Genomic DNA, 17,655 nt, shown 5'->3' on the forward strand with positions numbered 1-17,655 from the left:
TGCCTAAGGGATCAATGTGATCCGTCCAAAGCAAGCTGTGTAAAATATCTATGTTGGTGGCAAACACTTATATAAAGCTGAGTAAATAGCCCACCCTTAAGCATGGTTTTCACGATCAATCATGGGCCAATTTCATTATAATTTCAAAATGTTTCATAATCTAATTATTTTTGATTTAAAGTATATAGATTTTTTATGTTATTGAGATTTTGATTCCTTAAGAGTTTAAATTTTTATAATTTTTTAAATCGCGGTCTAAGTTGTAGTTTCTGGGGACAAAATAAACTGCCTTTGGAAAATGGTTGATTGAAATGATTTGAAACATACGATTTTTTTTTTCTTTTAAAATTGCTCGCATTATTTCTTTATTTAAAAAATTACTGGATGAGACCACAAGAGGTCTGTATAGCTAAAATTTTGGTCTGTTTTTTGGGCCCTTCGCATAATTCCAAATCTGAAAAAAATGAACCCTTCAAAAAATGCAAATTAATGAAACCATAAATTTAAAATTTCATTTCTTTCGTTCAAAATCAGCAAAATTGTTTCGCTCTCTGCAAAATCACTTATTTTTTTAAAAATTATGGCTCACATTTTTGCAAAAACAGCACTCTATATAAAACCTGAAGTACAAGCAGATAAAGGTTCTAATGGGAAGAGGGGGTGGGGGTAAGAATCAGTGTTTATAGTGAAGATTAGGAGTTGCGATAGTCTTTTACCATTGCCTTGCATCTGCCTATGGTGGAGATGTTTTGTATGTGTTTATTCAAGATTTATTATTCTGTATATTCGAGATTATTTACCAATTCAAATTTCAAGCATGCCATCAAAATGCAGTCAAACTTGATTATAATGACATTCATTGGACAGTGACATTGTGTTGTTGAAAGAGATTAAGGTTTTGATGCAGATACAAAGTATAATTGCTATCAAAATTAGCTTATTTCATCCTAATTTACATTGATATTAAGTTAACTAATTTCTGATGCGACAATAAAAGAATAACTATGAGGTCTTATTGTACAGAAATGGGAAAACCAGGGCTAATGCTGGGGAGGGGGGCAGGCAGGCAGGCCTAGTGCTCCGGCGCTGTACCAGTGGGGGTGATGAATTCACCTTTTGACTGCTGCTTCATACAAGATGCCAAAATGTGTACTTGCCACAGCCGTTAAAGTATCTAGTTGTGACCCTGTGCAGAACACATCTTTGAAGCCTGGATAGATGGTGAAAATAACAAGTTATTTTTTTGTTATCTAAATGTATTCATTGAAGCAGGTCTTAAAGTGAATTCGCTGATTCTATGTATTTTTCCTTGACATATTGATTGGAAAAATATCACTGAAGTTGATTTTGCAATATTTGAAAACCAAGGTTGCTGCATTTCAGTGACATTGAAAAGGTTTGTTAGCATTTATTTTCTGTTGGTATCAGCTGGGACCAGCGCATGTTGCCAAGGTGTAACAACATGTTGTTATAACCAATTTTGTCTGTATATTCATTTGTACATACTCATTGATATATTTCGCTAAAATCAAGAAATGTGTTGTGTTTTATAAACATATTCAAGGTATTTTTTGATGTCGGAATAATATTGAGTTTCGTAATATATTGTATATTGTTACGATTGGAGTTTGATGTTCAGTTTTTCTTTTTTTTTGTACAGTGGAACCCTGTTACACTGTGGGTGTTAGTGGGAGGACAGTTTTTGCCCCATGGTATACGAGGGGGTTCGGAAAATAAAGATACAATGGCTACTGTTTGTTCAAAACATTTTTGTTTGACAAAATGTCTACTACAAATTATTCACCAGTTCCATGGACGTGTGCAGAAAATTCATCGCCAACAATCCACCGACATGACAATTAACTGCTAAGCAAATTTGCTGACAAACAATTCATTGACATAGTGGATGAGCAGTAGAGTGAGCGAGTGATTGATCGATCAAGTTGGCTTGGGAGCAAGGGAGTGAGTCACTTGATCATTCACTCATATAATCATTGACTCAATTAATTCTGGTCTTACTCATATGGTTATCCACCAGTTTATTCATATGGCCACTCAATTGCTCACTCACTAGTTTAAACACTAGCTCAGTTACCAGCTCATTTGGTTACTTATATTCACTCACTTGCTCAATCAATTGGTTGATTGACAAACAACTGTTGGCAGTGAATTTTACCAGTGGTGATTTTCCGTGAAATTTTTGTTTGTAGATCAATTTTCCGTGAAACGTTCATGCATTACTTTTCTGCATAATTGCTACCATTGTCCCAACATTTATGTGGTCTGGGATCTAGTTTCTGTACTTCCAGTGTCATTGAAATCTGCTGTCGATTAACAGAACCACATTGTAATACCATTTTTTATATCATACTCATGGATGTGTTGTCTGTTTTATATAGGATGTCTCGGTTAAAGAAACAAAAGGGAGTCAATGAGCACTTGGTTCAGAAACTTATCACTTGAATCCTTTTGAGAAATGCATTAATTCGCTGTGCAAGCCCAAGTAGGAGGATGGCACATGTCGACATCACTGCTCAGGTCCCAGTCTAATCAGCCCCAGTATGAAAAAAAATGCCTATGGTGGAACAAAAATTATCAATGAACGATAGTTCCCCCTCCCCCACAGGAATTTAAATCATTATATGGTTTAGGTACATGTGCACGCTATGCATTGTCCTTGAGTGGTTTGTTGAGATTTCCCATCGTATGTGTACAGCTGTCATGAAATATTTCATCCATAGCCAATCAATGTGCACTAGGCGAATATCCACTGACGATGGATTTACCAAAGGAGCTTGCATTGTGTCTTTTCAATTTTGTATAGCCAAGGCTGAATGAATGAACGCCAGAACTTTGTCAAGTATAGCCAAGGCTGTGGTCGGAACTGGGTTGTATGTGGTGGGGGGGGGGGAAGTAGAGAAGGAAAGCAAAAGCAATACTAATTTGTAAACTAATAATCAGTGAGCAAAACATGTTTAGTCAAAACACGTAAGCCTATGCTCTACATTTACACAGCTTTAAATTTTCTGATTCCATTCTCATAAACAGAGACGGTTTCTTTGTAACTATCCACTGGGTGCTCATATTTGAAGAAACAAAAAATGGCATAACGCACCTCACAATTGGTAAAAGTCTGAATTGCTAACACAATTGTTATTTCAGCCACACTCGGCATAGCAGTGACAGAAGACCATGAAGAAAAAGCTAATGAGTTAAAGTCAGCATTGCCAACACGCAAAATAAAACTACTTTTCTGCCTGTGCATTATGTACAGTTACTTTCCGAACAACCTCGTACAATTATGTAGGACATGGCAGTGCCTCAGCAATATATCCTATTTTGTGTTAAACATTTTAAAACTGGGTTCTACTGAATGAGCGAGTTTTACTGTTTGTTTTGAAGGATTTCATTTGAAGAAACGTATTGGTGTAATTGATAGATTTTTACGAGTGAAAACTTATGTAATTCACAACATAGGTTTAAGAAGCGTTATGTTTTTGGAAGATTATATCAACTTGTATATTGCAATTTTTTATGCTGGATAAATAAAAATATTGAATGAATTCATGCTGTTGGTTGTGTCAAGCTTTGTACTGTTAGATAAATGAGTGAGATGCACTGACCGAATTTGTATAAATTTGCTTTGGGAACCTGACCAGTCACTTACATGGTATAGCTGCCAACTTTAGAGAAATAGAATTAGGGAGGTTTCTACACAGATCCAAACTCTATAAAAATCAATAAAAAAAGGGATTTTTTGGGAATAATGTAGGGATTCTCCCCTTTTGCAAAAGCGTGACATAGTGCAAAGACATCGCACTAAGTCGCCAATTGTCTCCAACCAGTAGGTTAAATTACCAATGATACTATTACTTACCAATCAAATCATGTAAACAAAAAAATTGTCATCAGCTCCAAACGGACATGGTCAAACAAATACAAGTCATCTTGTGTATAGAATGAATAGAAATTCTGGACTTGGCAGCTATGACATGGTCATAGGTGCAAATGCTTCCGATTTATCTGGAAGCCTTTAACAAAATCTTCAGGTCTGAAACCAAATTCTTTAGATTTTTGCATCTTTATAGTGAAGTCCTTTTTGGAAATTCCTCAATTATGCTTTGCAAAAAGGGAAAAATCTCTCACGATCTCAAATTTACCTGTTCTCTCAAGAAAGATTACTGTAAATTTTGGGATGTCAAAAAACTGGAAATCTTTGATTGTTGCCCAAAGTGATCAAAGTTGTCAGTTATTGATAAAATTGAGAATGGCAGTAGATGAAGCGCTACTGCAACTCTCAGTGGATTAAAATCAATTGTATCAAAAAAATTCATATTTATAGTCACAATATAAATAAGTTGCGAAATAATTTTGATCGTTGATTATAGTAAAGAATGAAAATTGAAGTGGGTTTCGTTAAAAATATGGGATAAACCGGACAAATGTTTGTATTTTATATTTATAACATATAAAAATATATAATTTGTATCTTATATCTCAATGTGAAAGTATGTTTGTTCTTTATACGAATCTATAATTTTTGACTGATCGTCGCCAAACTTTCATATATATCCAACAGGACCGGAATTGAACTATAGGCTACTTTAAAAGTGTGTCAGAACTGGGCAAATATGGGCGAAAAAAACATTGTTCAACAATGGTTTCTCTGCCTCAACAATCACTTTCGGAATGTTTACTTCAATTACTGTGGTTCCCTAGCAATGCATTTCAGACATGTATATGCCTTTACAATGGTTTGTCACTTTGATGCTACCAGTGTTATGCATAATATTTCATTCCTTTATAATAGTTTTTGTCACTTTTTCGATCTTCCCAATAAAGTTTGAAGAAAACCCGGGCAGCACCAGATATTATATATTACAGGGCTGGACAAGTGTCAGGTCACCACGGTGCCTAGAAAATCTGGATTGGCACTTAAAATTTTCTAAATTATAGTCTAGGTGGTAGCACAAAATTTTCTTATTTCATTATGCTAGGTCTTTTAACACATTTGCTTCTGGAAACGAGAATTCACGTTTTTAAAAAATAAGCATCGTCGGGAAATGAGAATTCTCGTTTTGTGGCACGTGCACACTTTCATGATAAATTCTTACGTAATACAGGCCCGTTGCCCCCCCCCTAAATATCTGCAGATTCTTGCCCCCGGCTTTTGAAAATACATTAAAAATGGTGTGTATATATAATACATTGAGTACATGTGTTTTGCTGCCTCCCCCCCTGGAAAAAGTTGAAATGACGGTCCTGACTTAATAGGATTATGTATTTACGGTGGTACATTCTTGCCCTTGTAACTGTATATATATTTACATTATGTATGAGTGAAAATTTCAATAAAATATATTAATTACTAAAATTATAGCAGTTTTAATACATGTCGAAGTACCTTTATTTCATTAAAATACCATTGATTTATGAAAGTTTTAGGAAAAATGCCCCAATGCGAATGTGTTAAACACACTGGAAAAGTAAATACATTATTTAGGACCATTTTTCGTGAGCAAAATACTATGCTTGGCTCCCAAGAAATTGGGCTGGCACCTAAATGTTTTTTCGCTTTGTCAAACCCTGATATATGATATACATATATCATCACCTTATAATGAAAACCTTGTATGCATCAAAAATTCTCAACTTTACAAGAAAAGGAAAAAAAATATGGGACGTCCCATTGTGTATGTGTGAATAGCATACAAAAGGAATTCAATTTTTTTTTCTCTAGAGAGCAGGTCCTTGTCGATTTTTTTCCTTAAAAGCTTAATCGGTGTGGTATGATCTCAATTTAAAACTATCAAAAAGTTGTTTAAAAAAAAATTATGTATGAGGTTTTCATTATAAGGTGACGATGTGTAATTTATACAGGTCACACAATGTGCTCACATTGGAAATCTGGCTTTTTAATGGTCTCTGTGTGGCAGTCGGTCCCACTCTGCCAGCAACACTGTTTTCAGCTTTTGGATGGTTCTGGAACAAGCTGTAACTGCACTCAAGAACATCCTAGGCATGCTCAATAGGGTTTAAGCAGCACCTCCTAGAGATAGACTGCCTCTGCATGCTGATTGTGATGTTAGTTAGTAGTCCATTTCCCCTCAGAATATTCAGGGAAAAAAATTTCCTGCTCGTGCCAGTATCATCGCTGTGTGGAAAAGAAATGATCAGGCTCAGAATTGCTGATTTCTATGCCCCACATCCAATCACTATGCAGTATTTGTGAGCCAATCGGGAAGATTCTACTCTAAAATAAGAAACGAAATAGGAATCTGTATTTCAAAATGTGGCAAACTTGCTAGGTAGTCTGAATGGCGTTTGTGGCAAACACTGCAGAGGCCTTCTATCTCTAGGAGGTGCTGGTTTAAGTCTGGTTCCCAAAGCAGAATATGACAAAAACTGTATGTCGCAGATCGATTTCAGGAAAAATTTTAAAATAATTCTGTGTAGGAAACGCTATGTGGGAAATTTATCATAGAACATTTCCAGTCAGCTGAGTGCTCATTGCAGAACAATGCAAAAAATTCTTTGTGAGGACTGGCCACTCCATATGAAGAATATCTTCACCTTCCAGAAATTAGTCCATCGTATTAGCCCTATCTGGATGCACATTATCGACCATTAAAATGAAATCTGCGCCAACTGCACCAGGGATAAGGTGAACATAGGGTTCCAAGATGTCATCCCTATATTTAAGAGCAGTCACAGATCCTCTGGTAAAGACATGGAGGTCTGTGTGCCCATCCAACATGATGCCTACCCAAAACCTTAGTCTCTTTCTTTGATGTTGGGACAAAATAGTGGGTTCCTGATTCTCTCCAGATAAACATGTCGATAATCAGTAGTTAAACAGGCATCATGTTGGACGGACACATAGATTGCTGTCTTTACCATCATAGGATCTGTAACTGCTGTCAGGTATATGAGGGCATCTCAGAGCCCTATATATATATATATATCACCTTTTCCAGGGTGCAGTTGGTGCCGGTTCCATTTCAATCGACACCAACGTGCATCCACATAGAACTAATATGGTCAACAAATTTCTGAAAAGGGAAGATATTCGGCGGATAGTGACCAGTCATATCTCCAGAACTAAACCTTATTGAGTATACCTGGGAGGGCAATTGAGATGAAAACAGTGTTGCTGGAAGAGTGGGGCTGACTGCCGCAGAGACTGTCAGACTGCCAGATTTCCAGTATGAATTCACATCATATGACCTGTATAACAATAAGGGGGGGACCATACCACTATTGTCATTTTTTTTAGATATCGTAAGCTCTGTATCACATTCGGCACTGATGCATCTTATGTATAATCATGCCATGTGTACAATAACTGTTTTATGTCTTTTGTTTGTATTATATCAACCAACGTGCATACCAAATTTTTCCAGAAGTTTCTGAGATAATCGACCGAAAGTGAAAATTCTTTTAATTGTCAGCACCAGTGTGTTTATTCGCTTACATTTCGAATCGATATAGTTTTGTGAAAAGAAGTCGTCTTTCCGTTCCAAAAATATTTCTGAATAGCTTCTCTAATTTTTTTTTCAGAAGCTTTTTTGAAATGCCGAAAATGAACCCTGACGATTATCCTGCCCCATCCACAGTTTTAGGAAAGGACATAACGGACATACTGTTTGCGATATTCCATCATTATGGATGCATGTCGAGCGGCAAAGTATTTGAGACACTCACCACCATGTTTAGTCAAGCTATGGATAATATCTGTGACGAGACCAAGATTGTGCCTTTCTTGAAATCTTATCCCAGTGTTTTCAACATAGACAGTACTGGCTATGTGTCGACGGTGGAAAAAGAAAGTGCTCTCAATTTGAATATCTGTTCCAGGGAAGGAGAAGTAGCAGCATTGCTGCAAGTATATTTTCAGGATGACTGTAAAGTTCATTATAACGTCCTACCAAATTGTTTTAAGGACTTTTGCTGCAGGATGGAGGCCTTCTTCTCGAACCTTTCACCTACCCAGCAAGTTGACTATTTCAAGAACAGTCCGGCATTTACAGTGTTGAGCAATGGCGACATTGAAGCGATATTCATGCGCAGGACTAATCTTGATTGTGCTCAGAAGAAATTAGGCACTTGGGAAGAGGAAATGTATAAAATTATTCAGAACAAATTGAAATCAAGATCGTGCCACTACATAGAGTTGATGAACTGGTTTACGGATCCACAATTGTTCCCCCAGAACGTAGTAAGCTACATCTACCAGTTATCTGCTCTCGAAAAGTTCTGGTTTTTCAGGAACCGCCGCGCACGTTACTATATATCCAGTGACGGACAAGTCAAACTGAACCACCATGTGAAAAGGAGTATCATCAGATTCTTCCAGACCAGGCTGAGAGAAAACGGTAAAGTTCATTATCTACGGCTGATCGAAATGCTGAAAGACTCTCCTTCGTGTTACTCTGATTATTTCGATTCGTGCTCAAAAAACATGCAACTAGAGTTCTTTACGTGTCAGCCAAAACAGTTCACTGTGTCGAAGGATTTATATGTTGAAGCCGCTGGCGGTCGGTAGAAAGTGGTGAATGGGAAGGGGGAACGTTTACGCCTATGTTTTTCTAGAGATAAATTATTATATTTACTTGTCTTCAAAGGGCTGTTATTGCTCTACGTTAACTTCTTATGGTGTTTATTTGAATATTGATTATTTTTCTATTGACTAACAAATTATTTGATCAAAATCTGATCAATTCAATTATAATTTAAGCAATTCTTAATTTTTTCCCACATATATATAGCAGTTGTTTTTTGTTTTTATTGCAAATATGAAGCTTGGAATTTGCTATTTGGTTTTTTTGTTATCAAATCAAGAAATGTAAATCTCTATGTCACATACCGTTCCATGTAACTGAGCTTAATAAATTTTGTCTTTTAAATTCTATTCTGGTTTGCTGCTTTCAGATTAATTTGTACGTTATACAATGGAACCCCATTTATGAGACGTTCAAGAGGCCACGTCGATGATGAAGACGTATCTTTTTGGTCGGGTAATATTTTTTTCTCCTGGAAAGAAAAAAATTCCAGAAACCTGAAAATGAGGACAAAAGAAACAGATTTCAAAAAACGTAAGAGGTTGTTTTGAAGTACATGGAAAAAGTGGATGCCCCTATGCACCTGAAGTCGTCGTTCCCCTGGTGGATGTATGTATCCAGGTGTTACTTCTGCAATTCAGAAGAAAAGAAAATGGATGAGGAAGAGGGATTTATATTCCTTAATGAATACCCTCTGCTAAAAGAACTGCCCCCCTCCTGAAAAAAATAGCATAAACACATTTAAAATCAGCTGATTTGGTTGAAGGTTCAGTTCTAGTTCTTTTGGTATGGTAGCATCCCCAACCCAAAGCAAAATGTTTCGCATTGTTCTCAGCTGAAAATGTTCTGAGATAAATATTCCCATATACCAGGATCCATAGCATTGCTTTTTAGAGTTTTCTTGAAATTGTTTTGCGACGTGCGCACTGTTTTCGGCATATTCTGCTTTTGCACCATCTGTTAACACATGAAAGTGACATTGCCAAGGGTGCATGTGTCCTCATTTCTACGTTTTGGAATCTACTTTACCACACACCAACACCGATTTTTATTGCCATATAGCAATGTCCAACCAGTGGAATTGAAGGCGCCATCTATCGGTGGTAGCCCCAGGATCAGTAGGAAAAGAACTTGTTTCTAATGTTCTCTGCCCGGATTCGAACCCATGGACCTTGATGGTAACTTTCATAGTGGAAGACGAACATCTCACCACTCGGACGCCAAATTTTGGAATCTGGTAACCCTATCTTGATCAGAAAACTATTGTATTCTTAATATAGTGGCGCTGTACATTTGTTACAAACAGTGGTGAGTTGTTACCAAGAGAGCATGAATTAGCATCCTCATTTCAGAGTTTCTGAATCTTCTACCCCTACAACATATATGCTCAACCCATGGCCTGAGTCATCTGATGTGGTCTGTGACCTAATTTTGTGAAAATGGACTAATTGACACATTACCAAATCATTTGAGTGACCATGGTGTAGTTCCACATCACTTAGATACAGGGCCAGATTAACCATTACGCAAAATAATTATGTGCTTAGGGGGCATTGGGAGGAAAGGGCCACCACAAAAAGTTGTCAATTTTTTTTTTGTACATATATACACACAATTTTTTTCCAGCATCTGGCAGAAAATCCTAAAATTTTCTATCGATTACATCGAAGATCTTCATCAAAAGGATGGCACAAATGCAGAAAATAATATCGCAAACTAGAGATCACACTAATACTGAGTTTTTGGAATGTGATTTCTATAATGAGCCTTTTTAACAGCATCATGGGGAGGGGGGCGGGGGCCTCCTCTACCAGCTAAAAATTCCCACCCATCAATTTACATACTATGATAAATACTAAATCAATACAAAAAGCCAAGTTCTACAGAATAAGGACGTGAACTTAAAAATGTTTGAGTCATTAGAGGATCAACTGTATGGTTTCAGGGGTTTTATTTTAGTTAATTTGTATTACACGTGCGAGACGGTTTTGACGCCTCTCTGGCATATAAGTCGCACCAGTAAAATAACTCTGAAAATTTGTGATGAAATCCATCAAATTGTCGCCTGGCAGTCCAGTGCTGAGGGAGCTAGCCTCTGATTGTGCAAGTCTGGAACCAAATCCCGATTCTTCAATGTCTAACTATATAACACTAACAAATTCCCTGGACTGATCTTACGGATCTCTTGGGAGGGTGTGAGGCTCACGCGTAGAAAAAATACTTTCCCAGCAAATCATTCAGTCCAGTGCGCTCATAGTTTGAAATTTTGCATAAAAACTTTTTTTTTTTGCACCTGCATAGGCAACACAGCCTAGAGCCAACCTTTTGTGGTTCGATCTAGAACTCCTAGAATATAGGTATGAAGATGCTTTAGTTCAATCCACCATAGAAGAACAGAAATACTAACAGGTTGCAACTCGAAAATGCATCTGGAAGAACAGGTACCCAATGATTATGGTTCATCAAAAATGATGTAACGTGGGTCATGCCAAGATTCCGTGGTTACGTTTATAGCCTTTGTGAAATCCTAACAAGCAGTCGATGGGAGAAAATATCTTTAAATATTTTGAAAAAAGTCTAAAAATGTAAGGTCTGTTTTTTTTGGGACATGTGTGAAAGAAGACGTCCCGAAAATAAACAAAAATGATCCAAGATATTAATGTCTTGGAAGTTGAAAGTCTCTCCTCTTTTTTTTTTCTATGTCCGTGCTTAAAAATATTCAAATCGTGTAATTCTGCCTTAGATTAGTTTGCTTCTGAAATATGAAATTTCAATTGATGGTTTTTTTTATAGATTCAATATCAAGTAAAATATACTTCTAGGGACTTGGGAGCACACAAAAATCATTCTCAAGTGCTTAGGGCAGGCATCTTCAACCCATTGCTCGCGAGTACTTGATCAACGTTCCAATTAAAACACCTTGCAGAAATTGCATTCATGGATTGAAATCATCCTGATTTCCTCTATTCGTATGTTAAACTTGCCGTAAGGGTGCTTTTCTTTTGATGACGGGTACAGGCAGTGCTCACAACTGGAAAAAGGTTGAAGACCTCTGGCTTAGGGCCTTCAAACGTTTTAATCCAGCCCTGCTCAGGTAAGTTAAATAACCTGGTACAGTATTGTGCTGTATTTAAAACCCCACACATGAGGGGGGGTTTAATTTCACTGAATCACACTCTGTTTTGCTTCATTCTTGATTGGTTGCCCACTTTTCAGCCGCCACTGACAGCGCAGGAAATTAGGGAGTCCAACCAGGAGAGGTATAGAATTTCTTTAGAATCGCCCTTGCATGGGAAGGACATGGCAGGGCTCTGCATGAAGCACAAATGAACCCAAGAATCCTGTTATTTTTTGTTCAATATAAATTCACTACAGAAGGTATTGTGAAAAAGTCTTGGCCTAAGGACCTGACTCCAGAATGTATAGAACCATGTTTCTCTGACTCTGGAATTTGTGGTAGTCGTTCCCTTCAACAGTTGTACCTTTTCAGCAACTCTCTTGGCCAGAATTGAAAACAGTAAACTATGACCAGTCAGCTGTGATGGCCGAGTAATCATAGTGATGGACTCGAGTTTGAACCCCACCGGTGCCATAGTTGTGATTGGCTGAAGTTGGTTTTCTGTGGTTTCCTACTTTCAGGTGAGAATGTAAGCCAATCTCCCCATTAAAAAGTTTCGTCACAGAGGGGAACAGGCTTACAAACTGTACAAATATTCAATCATTATGCTTCACTTCTGAAATATAGATGGCAGCACTAAAAAATTAGACAACACTATATATGCACTAACTGTTAGGTACTGTATTAACATTTCCAGCACAACCCATTCAATAGTAAATTGCCTATGGCATGATAGACCTACTTTACCACATATCAACTCCAGTCATATTATCACCATACTGTGATTTCCCACCAGTGGAGTTGGATGGGAAATGAAAGCGCAATCTATCGGAGGTCTCCCCAGGTTCTTAGACCGGATTCAAAAACGTGGACCTTGACGGTAACCTTCATAGTGGAAGACGAGCACCTTACCACTGCACAACTCGGGTGCTATGGCCATAGACCGGAGTTAAATAAGTAACACTGAGACAATAAAAATTGTTAAAAAACATAATTCTCAGAAACCAATAATTTTATGTTTTAATGGTCTGCAAAGCAAGAAAGATTATAACACATTTTTGCGAAAGCCAACTCTTCACGAAAGACAGAAAATTCTCATACTGTTTATAATCATACTCGGTATTAAACAAAAATTGTCAACACAAAAAAATCTGCTGGGAAAATAAACAGACTGTTCAAAACTGCCCTGCTAATGCGTTTTTTTTGTAGGCTTTCTCGAACAGCACCCTTCAGAATTGATACGTTTATTGCATCATTCTACTGTTGTTCAGTTTTCAGCCGACGAGCACTCCAGTGAAATTGTGTTTTATAGTACTGTGGGATTTTGTGAAAGAAAGAGGAGAAAAAATGATTCTCTGGTTTTTTAAATTTTACAAAGCATTTAAAGAAACTCTTGAGGGTACAATCAGAGAAACGTGAGGACTTGCAAATCTCCTACATGATGTTAAGATAGACATTCACCAATGATCACCATCATCATCAAAACCTGCATTGTGGCATGATAAAAGACAGTTCTGAGTTGAGCATGCATGTGGATCATACAACTATGACTGAAAAAAAGTGTAAATGCGTAGAGTGGCTGCAGAATTTGTTGGAGGCACATAATCAGAGGCTGTGCCCAAAGAATTCATTGACAACATTTAGCGATTGAGTAAGGCCGGGATTACACTATAAAAGTTCTACCAATGAACATATCAGTTACATCCGAGCGAATGTATTCAAAAAACTTATTGGTGGTTTTTAGAAGTTTTGCAACAAATCTTTTATCAAACGTTTATAGTGTAATCCCGGCTTAATAGAGAAGACTTTTGCCTCAATAAAAACACTCGGTGACTTGCACGAACAGTTGCCAATTAATGTACCATTGATGAACATTATTTTGTAGGTGAATTTTTCTTTTGGTTACAATTTTTTACATAAAAATCTCATAGGCTGAATTATTTTTTTGTTGCCTGCAGGCAATACAAATTCCACAGCCCTCCCAATGCACAGTAGATTCAATAAGCGGGAGTAAAACGTCATTGTATTGTCTGCGCAGAAGTTGTTTATATTATTTAAATGGTCTGTTTCAACTGACTTCGGGTACGCCCTAGTCTGACATGTGCTGGATTAGTGAGAGTTAGCTTTGGTCTAGTTTTCTTGAACACTCCCCAAATTTGCTGTAGTGGGCAGCTGCTTAACACCCCCCCCCCCAAACATCACAAAATCACTGGAGTAATAAAACATTAATTCACCAGACCAGTCTTAACCCTTTTTTTGTCACCCGACTGCTAATGTCCCCCCCCCCCATCTGCAAGTGGTACTCAGTGTGAGAGGGGGAGGGGTCAGTCCAGCTTTTTTTTGTGAAAACGATTCTTAATTAATTATACCAGAAAGTAATTTAGTGGAAATCGAAACAATCTAATTTTTGTACAAAATAAATAGTCATACTTATGTTTTCATTAATTTATATTTTGTGAAGGATAGTTTTCAGATAAGGGGTTGTTTGGGGGAGGGTGAACCCCCTGGCCACATGCACTTATGTGTTAAGTAATTTTATGTGTATGGCCACGAACACAACTCGGAAAGATTATTTTGCCTGCCCCTTTCTTTGAGAAAACCAATTCGTTTAAAACCTTCTAGACTGATTAATGAACTACGTAGAATGATGCAATAAATGCAGCTGTGACTTCGAATTCTTTCATGTGGCACATCTCTAGCAAACAATCAAACATCAACTCATTGACAAACTATTTCAAAAGTTACATTTCTTTTCGGACAGGCCTCTATACTAACATCAGAAAAAAACTACATCCTAGTAGAAAAATAACATCACATTTTCAGTATCTGATCAGGTTTTTAACAGTCATTTCCCAATGAACGAATTTTTTTCCAGCTACAAGGCTATTGTACAATTGAAATTTGCACTTAATGTTTCCTCTGAAGTTGGCATCATTGGAAGGTGTTGGCAGATTTTAAGAACACCCTAATGAACCCAACTACTTTTGTTTGGAAAACAAGTTGGGCAACCTACAAGTCTCTTGTAGCCTGAAAAACTTCTATTCATATAGCAGCCTTCATTTCTAAGAACAGACACAACTAGGAAATCAGAAACACATCCCGATTAGTCTGAAATGCGAATATAACTGTGAGAATCTTCCAGTATAACAAGTATTAAATAACATTACACAAACAGATGAACCATATAGAGGGTCTCATATAAGTAGCCTATCCCAAATAGTTATTGTTTTATACCATATGTCACCTTAATCGCCCTCTCAAGTAGAGCCAGAAGCTTCCATTCCAAGTTCAATTAATGCTTGTAATTACAATAAATGAAGGTAGATGTCTTTAAAGGAATGAGATCGCTGCCACACATACGTAAAAACTGAATTTTAATATAAAGATGGATCAAATGGAACGGTTTATATAATTTGGTTTATAGTGTGGTGAAACTTTGTGGAAGACGATCTCTACTGCGGAATGAACTTGCTCAAGGTAGTCGCATGGAATCATGTGATACCCACTTGCGGTCAGCTGATGATATTGCCCAACAAGAAATCTTTTTTTTTTTTTTTTTCATTTGTGTCTGCAGAATGTGAACAAAGAAGAGCAATAAGGTGTAATTTGTTTTTTAGTATGGCAGGAGTTTGCGAAGTGCATTGGAGAATGAAGATAGTGTACGGTGAACATGCCCTGTCATTGACTTGACAGAGACCCCTTTTTTTTTTCTTACATGTAACAACCTTAATGTTATATTCCAAAATAAATGTGACTAACCTTTTAAGTTTGTCGGTAAGATATGAAATACTGCTATAGCTCGCGGGCCAGGAACTAATATAAGCAGTGACCAGAGATGACCTGTATTTCACTGAATATTATCGTAATCTTGGCTTCATGACTGTTTTTTTAAAGATATCCTACTTTTCAATAAATTTTTCTTGACTCATTGAGATTATTTTTATCACAAATTTCATCACTACATAAGTAATTTCAGAACCATTATAAGTGGGGGGAGCAGACAGGTCTGGGCACTGGACCAGAAGGGGTGCAAATTTCACCACCTCCCATATGGGGGGGAAACGTCAAAATTCATGCTTGCCCCGGCTGACTAAGCACCTAGTTGCCCTGATTTTAAGTGACTACAAAATCGTTGGAATTGATTCAGATTTTCCTTATAGCAGTGGTTCCCAATTAGGTGTGCCTGGACTCCTCAGGAGTTAGTTATAGAATCTTAAAGAAAAAGTTAGATAAAAAAATTACCTGGAAAATTTGAATTAAATTTTTTAAACACAAAAGCACTGCTGCAACATTGGTGAATGGCAGCAACAATATTGTCATCGCAAGTACAATTTTTGTCAAATGATGTGAAACATTGTTTCAGTTCTTTTGCCGCCCAGTAGATGGCATTGCTGTCACACGACACATGCTAGTACTGGATAGAATGTTTTCCATCATTCAAGAGTATTCTTGCTGATAGATGGCTTTGTAGTTTCTGCTGCTATAGATGGGGTTCATGGCAGACACCCAAGATTTCTGAGGGTCTACAACAAAAAGTATTTGGAAACCGCAAAAAAGGCTAGACATTCTGCAGCATAGGTCCCAGTCTAGTTATTTTTTGGGGAAATTTTGCTCAAAGATCAAATTTTTAACTCATTGAAGTAAAAAGTTTAGAATTTTGTTGCCTTAACATTACAAATGTTCAGTGATATATATATTTTAAAAAAAGTGACTAGTAAGAACCAGGGGCGTAGCCAGAAATTTCGTTCGGGGGGGGGGGGGACCAAAGTGACAGAACAATGGATTTGGCCATCTTTTTCCGGTCATTTTCTCACATTTCGGGGGGGGGGGGGGGGACCAGACCCCCAAGTCCCCCCCCCCCCCCTGGCTACGCCCTTGGTAAGAACAGTTGTGGGAGATATGGCTCCCTGCAAGTGTAGGGCTCTATATATATATATTATATATTCCGGGATTAATCTTATCACTATAGGGTGGACCATGTTCTGTAGCCTAGGGTCCCCCCACCAAATGTAAATCCGGCTCTGGTGATGACTGCTATTATGATATGCCTCTGACAATTTTTTTTTTGGCGATAATTGGCCTGTTTTATTTTTCTATGGAAATCCTAATTTATCAGATTTTTTTTTTATTGAGGAAACATTATCAATATCATGGTGTGTATATTGATATTGTTCTTCCAGAACACTTTTGTGGGCCAGAGTTTGTGTACCCTTGTTCTATAGTGACAAACAAACTTTTCAACCCCACAAAGCAGAATATTTTGCGTTCTGCAATGAGCCTGCAGCTGACTGGAAATGTTCCGAGGTAAAAATGCTTAGAGAAATGATCCTATGAAGTATGACCTTTAATGCTCTTCATGTAAAAACTCCTATATATAATAGTATTTTCTACAATTTTCTTTTAATTCTTCAGTGCTGCTCTGCGACGTATGTCAGTTTTTGACACATTCTGCTTTTGGGCGTTTCAATTGCCAAAAAACTAAATCACAGTGTTCTTCAACCTCCATGAAGGATATCTTGTAGGTATGCAAAAAAGTTTCGCCAGATTCATAAGAATAATCGCTACATAATTTCAGATTCAATAAATATATGCTGTCTTTATATAGCGTTTGCCTTAATTCGTCAGCAAATTATTCATTTGATTTCCACTGGTCCGTAAAAGACTTTCAACTCTTTTTACCAGTCTCCAGTAACAAAAAGGCTGAAGAACACTGCTCTAGTCTATAGTGGCTTGATTCATTTTCACGTTCCGGTTCTCCTTGAATAGAAAATTTAGATCACGATGATCAATATTGGGGGTAGGAAACTTTATGGCAAGATGGGGAAATTTGATCGCACAAGTGATATATATATAATATTCCTTTCAATTATTAATTTACACCTTCATATCGTTGTCTAGATAATTATACAAGGTTATGTCTAAAATGTTCAATGAATGGATTGAGATTTCAATGGCAACATGGATCAGGTGCGAGAA

At 37.2% G+C, this 17,655-nt stretch overlaps 1 protein-coding gene across 3 annotated transcripts in view; it reads left to right on the forward strand.

Annotated features, from left to right (window-relative positions):
* The window catches only part of LOC149068841 (uncharacterized), a 35,115-nt gene extending 26,205 nt beyond the window's left edge, over nucleotides 1–8,910 (forward strand). Inside the window, exon 2 of one of the 3 annotated variants that reach the window (XM_089251398.1) lies at nucleotides 7,561–8,910. In XM_089251398.1, the coding sequence (XP_089107524.1) occupies nucleotides 7,574–8,545 (972 nt within the window). In that variant the 5' untranslated portion in view covers nucleotides 7,561–7,573 and the 3' untranslated portion in view covers nucleotides 8,546–8,910. The remainder of the gene's footprint in view (nucleotides 1–7,560) is intronic. The other 2 variants (XM_089251397.1, XM_089251399.1) reach the window with 2 other exon arrangements.
* The last annotated feature ends 8,745 nt before the right edge of the window (nucleotides 8,911–17,655 follow it).

The sequence above is a fragment of the Pholcus phalangioides genome, unplaced genomic scaffold (genome assembly GCF_987345545.1).
Source record: "Pholcus phalangioides strain wild (caught in Gottingen) unplaced genomic scaffold, Ppha-v1.0 ptg000024l_1, whole genome shotgun sequence".
NCBI classification, from domain to species: Eukaryota; Metazoa; Arthropoda; class Arachnida; order Araneae; family Pholcidae; genus Pholcus; species Pholcus phalangioides.